Source organism: Fulmarus glacialis, unplaced genomic scaffold, assembly GCF_000690835.1.
Source record: "Fulmarus glacialis isolate BGI_N327 unplaced genomic scaffold, ASM69083v1 scaffold1742, whole genome shotgun sequence".
NCBI classification, from domain to species: Eukaryota; Metazoa; Chordata; class Aves; order Procellariiformes; family Procellariidae; genus Fulmarus; species Fulmarus glacialis.
This window is the reverse complement of record NW_009195724.1, coordinates 1-8075: the sequence shown is the minus strand read 5'-3', so window position 1 is coordinate 8075 and position 8075 is coordinate 1. Positions and strand designations below refer to the sequence as shown.

Sequence of the window (8075 nt, the reverse complement as noted above, 5' to 3'; positions counted from 1 at the left end):
TCCAGACTTTCGGTGTCAATGACAACCATCTATATGTATAAAAAGGTAAGTATGGCTTTGAATTACTACATCAGTTTTCTTCCACAAATCAAAACCCAAAAAAATATACAAGTGAAACAAAAGCTCTTTTTGTTTTGGTTTTTTTTTTTAATGTTTCATCTTACCAAAGCAGTAAAAAGCTGTATTTGAGCTAATTTATGTCAGAACAGATGATCTGCATTAACATTTTCTCAAGTAATAGGTGGTTTCATCACATCACTGCTTTTGTATTGGTGTTTCATGAGCAGAAATACTTCACACTGACAGTGTCACCGTATTTATAATGTCCTGTTGGGGGTTTTCTTCTAAGTCAGTTTCTACTGCTCCAACTTCTGCTAGTTTCCATTCAAGCTCTGTAAAAACAAATGACAATTTATTCTCGTAATTGCAATAAATTCTTACTTAGGAGGAAAAGGACTTCTATTAAAAATCAAACTCCATCTCAACAACAACAAAAATGGAGCCATCCCTGCGACAACCCAACTTTATCTCAGTAAAGTATCTAACTGTGAAATTGCAGAATATCTATGCTTATCCAATATTCTTACCACAGAATTACGTAAGTTAATTCTTTGCTTTTTGTAGACTTTTTTCTACAAAAATATTCAAAAACCTTTTCCACCTTTAAGCAGTGATCTTTAGATCTCATGATTACAAACCACATAAAATGTTCTGTAATGTGAATTATTTTAAAATATTTCTCATACCTTCCACTTTAAGATATATTCCCCCACATTCAGCTACTCCAATGAACCTGCCTTTTATTTCACCAGTTTTATAAACAAGTATTGTGGGTAAACATCTGTCATAGTAATTCTGAATGCAGCTGTTTACAATGGCTTTGAGAAACTTGACTTCTGGAAACTTTCTGGCTAGCAGGCTGAGATGTTTGTTAACCAGTAAACACATTGGGATGCTAGAAAAGGATAAGAAAGTATGATGACAATTCCAGTGTAAATGATTTGTAAAATAACTAAAGTTATTAAAAATAAAGCCTTTGAAGAATAAATGTACCTTTTCCTATAGTCTGCTTCTACTTTAACTTGTTATAAGAATTGCACCACAATTTTTAGTTAGCTTCTTCTAAGATCATTGTGATTTAAAGAGCTGTCCAAGTAAAAATTTTCCATGCATACATAATAGGCAGTCTCTAAAATACGTCAGTAAAGCTACGAGACGCTTCAAGCATTGTGCCTCAATTTTGTTCTCCACTAAGACTTTAAAGCTCAGTTTGTTCATTTATTGTAGAGTTTAAATGAGGTTTTTTAATCTGTAATATACATTTTACTTTAATTTATTTGAACTGGCTTTCAGTTTCACATTTAATTACTTCTTCATTCTTCTAGTAAAATCTAAGTAAATGTCAGGGAAACCTTTCTATAGTCCTATTACCACCATAGGCCTGTTCATTACTTTCATAGCTCCTATTTGCAATGCAGTCACCATATGAACCTCAGTTAAAAAAAAAAGTGAACAAAACAACGGGGTTTTTTTTGTTTCTCTCCAGCCTGTTAACCTTTTAGAAGTTAGGATCTTTGTGACTTGTGACAAAGTTAAAGCAGCTGATTTAGCCTAAGGACCCTCAAAGAGTTCCAGCAGCACCCTCTCGTGGCCAAAGACAGGTGAGGCAGTTTTGTTACTAGCCATAAGAGACTCTGGAGAGCTCACATTCATTCCTAAGGAATTTTGAGTTTCCTCACAGACTCGTATTTATGAATGATAAAGTACAGAATTGGCTCTCCAGTAAACAAAAACAATGAAAAGCAAGAAAAGTTGCTATTTTCTTTTTTCAGATCTGTAAATTTAAATTACAATTTGAACAATTTAATTTCATAGAGAATCATAGAATACCAGGTTGGAAGGGACCTCAAGGATCATCTGGTCCAACCTTTCTTGGCAAAAGCACGATCTAGACAAGATGGCCCAGCACCCTGTCCAGCTGAATCTTAAAAGTGTCCAATGTTGGGGAATCCACCACTTCCCTGGGGAGAATATTCCAATGGCTGATTGTTCTCATTGTGAAAAATTGTCCTCTTGTGTCCAGAACAAAACAACGGGGTTTTTTTTGTTTCTCTCCAGCCTGTTAACCTTTTAGAAGTTAGGATCTTTGTGACTTGTGACAAAGTTAAAGCAGCTGATTTAGCCTAAGGACCCTCAAAGAGTTCCAGCAGCACCCTCTCGTGGCCAAAGACAGGTGAGGCAGTTTTGTTACTAGCCATAAGAGACTCTGGAGAGCTCACATTCATTCCTAAGGAATTTTGAGTTTCCTCACAGACTCGTATTTATGAATGATAAAGTACAGAATTGGCTCTCCAGTAAACAAAAACAATGAAAAGCAAGAAAAGTTGCTATTTTCTTTTTTCAGATCTGTAAATTTAAATTACAATTTGAACAATTTAATTTCATAGAGAATCATAGAATACCAGGTTGGAAGGGACCTCAAGGATCATCTGGTCCAACCTTTCTTGGCAAAAGCACGATCTAGACAAGATGGCCCAGCACCCTGTCCAGCTGAATCTTAAAAGTGTCCAATGTTGGGGAATCCACCACTTCCCTGGGGAGAATATTCCAATGGCTGATTGTTCTCATTGTGAAAAATTGTCCTCTGGTGTCCAGTCGGAATCTCCCCAGGAGTTAACTTGTACCCATTACCCCTTGTCTTTTCCATGTGACTCCTTGTAAAAAGGGAGTCTCCATCTTCTTTGTAGCCACCCTTTAAACATTGGAACGTGGTGATAAGGTCTCCCCTAAACCTCCTTTTTTCAAGGCTGAACAAACCCCGCTCTCTCAGCCTTTCCTCATATGGCAGGCTTCCAAGTCCTTTGGTCATCTTTGTGGCCCTTCTCTGGACCCTCTCCAGCCTGTCCACATCTTTTTTGCATAGCAGGGACCAAAACTGAGCACAGTATTGCAGGCGTGCCCTGACAAGCGCTGAGTAGAGTGGGATAGACTTCTTTATCTCTGCTGGTGATGCCCTTGTTGAGGCAACCCAGCATCCTGTTGACTTTCTTTGCTGCAGCAGCACACTGTTCACTCATATTGAGCTTGTTGTCCACCAGGACCCTCAGGTCCCTTTCCACAGAGCTGCTCCCCAGCCAAGTAGATCCCAGCCTATGCTGAACTCCTTATGTTTTCCCAGGTGCAAGACCTTACACGTGTGTTTGTTGAACTTCATAAGGTTCTTGTTAGCCCACTCTTCCAGCCTATCCAGGTCTTCCTGCAGGGTGGCTCTCCCTTCCAAAGTGTCCACTTCCCCCCTCAGTTTGGTATCATTGGCGAACTTCATCAGGGTACACTTGATCCCATCATCCAGATCACTTATGAAGATATTAAACAGCGTTGGGCCCAATATTGATCCCTGGGGAACCCTACTTGTGACAGGTTGCCAGTTTGAAAAGGAGCTATTTACCATCACCCTCTGGGTGCGGCCTGTCAGCCAGTTCCCCACCCACCGCACAGATCGCTTGTCTAGACCATAACATGTAATTTGATTGACCTATTCCTGTTGCTCCTGGAAATAATACTCAATTCCTGACAATTGAGAAGAATCAAAGAAGCTTCCTTCTCCCAACAGGCTTAAAAAGAAGGAAAAGAGAAAGCTGGTATGAATCTAAAAAATGCATTAAACGTTTCATACTAATTCTCAGTGCTTTTGAAAAACATCTGAACTAACATATACTGAACTAATCATGGGAGTCCTTTGACATTTCTGCTGGATCCTGTCACAACTCTGCTACCATTAGAGAATTTATTGGGGAACTGATAAACTAACAAATTCCCTAGCTTCCCTCAGTTTTCATGACTGAGACTTCTCCTTTTGGGCTTTTGATTTGTTCGAGTCAAAGGGGAAATAAAAGTAGAATAATCCTGTTAAAGCACTCCTGCTGAGAAAAGAGCCTGCAAGTGAACTTCCCTTAGCTCAGACAGTGGACACCGCTTTCTCAGTGAAATTCAGAAATCTCAGTGAGGTTCAATACATGGTGATAAGCATACATAGCAAAAGAAGTCTTTCATATAGTTGAGCAAAAGTGAAGCGATTAACTCTCACAAAGTGAATTAACAAATCCAGGAGGTCCCACGCTCTATGATTCCATTGCCTCCAAACAATTGCTATTTCATTAGTCTATCATTTGTCTATTCATTGTTTGTCTACGAATTGTCTATTCATTTTTCTTGGTGTTGCTTCTTAATTACCATGTCACTTCTCTGTATTGAAGTATTCAACATCTTAAACAAGAAAGTAATTACCTTGACTGATAAAGATGAATTATAACCCAAACATCCTCTGGAGCATTTGTAACTTCCTTTACATACTGCTCTCCACAAATTTCTCTTAGCTCCCCATACTTTTGCATCCTCTGAAGACATTTCCATTCTTGCAAGCGTTGCTGCCTAATTAAAAAGTAATAATAAAAATAAGCATTTGGAACATTTTAAATGCATTTTAAAATAATATCTGGTGCATTTCTCTCAATTACTTTAAAAAATGCTTTGAGTAACCCTTTAGCTCAAGGTCTTCTAATGTCATTTCAGAGCTGGAAAGGCTTCTATGCCAATATTCACCAATATTTAGTGGCTTCTATGCCACTCTTTATTCAAAAAGGTAACATTAAAATACATTTTCTTAGTTTTATGTTCCTCAGTATCAGATTTGGGAAACTTGAGTAATAAACATGTTGCACAAGGGTTTATTATTTGAGACAAAGCAAGGAAAAATTAAAGTAGGTACTAATTGTTTTTCTGAGTCTGAAAAGGAGATTAGTTTGAGGAAGAAATACCCGTATTTATACTAATATTTATAAGACAATTTTAGAATAATTCATGAAAATTGGAATGTAAAAACAGTAGATGGCAGTCTTCATCTGTAAAAATACTTGCACGGTAGAAAAGGAAAATGCCTCACGGAGATTTGTTGAACTAAAAGCAGCTATTAATTTTACCAACTGAAAGCCACTATAGAAGTGGCTTTTCAAAAAAGGTTAAATAATATATGTGCAATGTTATTATATTCTAGCAACAATGCATGGTAATTTAGGTTCACAACTTCCACATAATTATGTGAATTATTATCTTCCTATGAGAGTATAGCACTAGATACACAGTGTTAGCACTAGAATTATTTTAGTCATTTTAACAATGGAAAAGCAATAAGTACAGGTAGAATCTAGACAGAGGAAATGTTTTGATCATATTAGCATATTTGTTCTGTGGAAACCGCATGTCCAATTTTTCTTACTTACAGTACAAAGCTCTGCAGAACTCAGCAGAGTCCTTTGTTAAACAACTACAAAAATACACATGTGAATGTCCAGTATAGCTAAATTTACTAAGTCTCCATACAAGCTGCAAAAGTTTTCTGAACCTGAATTCCTAAAACATATTGACTCTGCATGGCATTGTAAGTAAAATGATTGGTGTACTCCTATTAAATAGCTGAATAAGGTTGTGCCACAGTTATGCCTAAGAACAGTATATGGTGTATCACAGAATTACACAATTGCAGCATGGCTGAGGTTGGAAGGGACCTCTGGAGATTATCTGATTCAACCCACCTGCTCAAGCAGGGTGAGCCTTAAGCAGGCTGCCCAGGAAAACGTCCAGATGGCTTCTGAACATCTCCGAGGATGGAGATTCCACAGCCTCCCTGAGCAACCTGTGCCAGTGCTCGGTCACTCTCACAGTAAAAAAGTGTTTCCTGATGTTTAGAAGGAACCTCCTGTGTTTCAGTTTGTGCCCATCGCCTTTCGTCCTGTCACTGCGCACCACTGGAAACACCCTAGCTCTGTCTGCTTTACACCCTCCCTTCAGATGTTTATAGACATTGATTAGACCTCCTCTGAGCCTTCCTTCTATATAAGCTTCAAACAAATATTTTCATGAAGTAAGAAATAGAAAAGCCACTAAAATTAATCTTGGATAAGAAGCAAAATAAACACAATAGTTGTGTATTAGGGGTCCACAGCTGACTTGATAAACATCTTTCAAAAACACACAATAGTGACTTGTGCACTGTTAATCTGGATAGAAGTGTCTTACTATACCTGTACATTTCAATAGCTTTCCTATCAGCCTCATCAAAGTCATCTTCAGCTTCCTTTCATTCTTCAAGATTCATTCTTTCATACAGTTTCACTAGAAACAACAAACAAAAAATTAGTCACCTTTTGTTCTCCAAAGTGTCTTCAAACATTTTAAATGTATGAAAAGTATTACACAGACATGCAACTAATGAAAGAAAAAGAAATACTAATTTCAGAAATTAGTCAACTTTTATAAAGTTCTGGGTAAGAGAGAAAAAAAATTTGAAATTTATTTAACTGTAAGTATACAAGAAAATACAGAAATTCAGGAGTGGATTACTACCAATTTTTCAGAATGTGAATATTGCTTATATTGGCTGGTTCCTTTGTGAAGTTATGAAAATGAGTTATCTGTACATGTTATATGCCATAAAGTTTGTCACTAAGTGTGTTGTATGTTTAATTCAGAATCCTTTTTAAAATAACCGAGTGAAAATAATTAAAATAAAAATATAATTATTGTACAATGCTTAAGTTACAAAAAACATTATTGAAAATACCTCAGGTTTTCAAATTTTGTTGTACTAATGGTATGTATTTTTAATTTTACTTGCCTTCTGCTTCTTTCTGCAAGTGTAAAACCATTTCTTCCATTTCATCTTTCGGTTTTTCTTTTGGAGGAAGAATTCAAAAATCTCTCAGTATGTCATTCCATACAGTATCTTCATTTGGATTCTGTTTTAATATTATGAAACAGAACTACAGCAACAAATCAGTCTTGTGTGCCCTTTTTTAAACCAGCCCTTTTCATTTTGGCATAAATTAAGGATGTAACAAAAGAAAACCATTACTTAGAGGCTGCAAAACCTTCATGGACCATTCTCTAGCATGAATTTTCATTTGTCATTTTTCACTTCTGAACAGAAAACAGCAAGAAAATAAGAGAGAAAGAAAACTCAAAATGTAAGCATAGATAAAATAATCACTCTCCAAAATATCAGCTAAAAAATTGTCTAAAACATATATTGAAACCTACTCAGAAACCCAAAACTATACACCACTTACTTAAACACACTTAAAGAAATACAGCTTTATACAGGTAAGATTTTTGCATCAGTATTTTTATGTTACTACAGTGAATAAACATGTAAAATGATGCCTAGAATCAGAAAGAAAAAACTTTTTATTTTAAATGGATGATTAATATTAATATGTCAACATAAGCTACTTCATACACCATGTTTATAACACAGGACTTCTGCAGGTGTTAAGTCTACATTTGTGGTAATTTTAATTAAATGGTTAAGATAAAGGAACTGCATGCTTATTTACAAGACTGCATTTCTTCCAAATTGTCACATTAAAAGAATCTGTTTATTGTAACTGGACTGGTGTTGGCATGGTAGAACAGCAACACCTCTCATACGGATTAAAAGCAGTAAAGCAGATTTTAAAACAGGTTGTTAATCAAAAAGTGTGGTATTTTTGGCCCTGAAATAATGATTTGTTTGAAAACCTTCATAAAGAAATCTCTGTACAGATATTTATATATCAGAAATATTTAATGATATTCAAAATTCCATAATAATGCAGCATCTAGTGAACAAAAAGTACCTCTACCTGAGGAAACATCCAGGATTCCATTGGATTACTACCATGCCCATGAGTACTCATTGGCCTTTCCAGCCAACGGCTGCCTCATCTTTATTCAACAAATCTCTCATACAGGATTTAGTATGAGTATAATGAAACAAATTCTAATTCAAATGCTACACATGCCTCAATGAATTTCACAAAGGTAAAAGAAGTGCTTTGCATTTTAGATGAAAACATACTTGGGAAATCCACAAAGAGAGTAAATAGAATCATGCTATTGCTAACAAGAAAGTTAAGTACAGCGGGTTTGCAAGAAGACTCTTACCTCTGCCAGTTTCTTCTGGCATGAGTGAGGAAGCAAGACTTTGCAGGATTTGGAGTGGAAAGGAAGTGGCAATAGAATCATAGAATCATAGAATC

At 36.2% G+C, this 8075-nt stretch overlaps 1 protein-coding gene across 1 annotated transcript; it reads right to left on the bottom strand.

The window, feature by feature from the left end:
• Positions 1–230: 230 nt before the first annotated feature.
• On the bottom strand, positions 231–6794 carry PDCL2 (phosducin-like 2; the record flags this gene model as incomplete). The annotated part of the gene is given in 6 exon segments (XM_009588167.1): positions 231–273; positions 275–392; positions 747–955; positions 4288–4431; positions 6081–6171; positions 6674–6794. Coding segments are annotated over 6 exon segments (726 nt in total), but the record flags the coding sequence as incomplete, so codon positions are not given.
• Positions 6795–8075: the final 1281 nt, after the last annotated feature.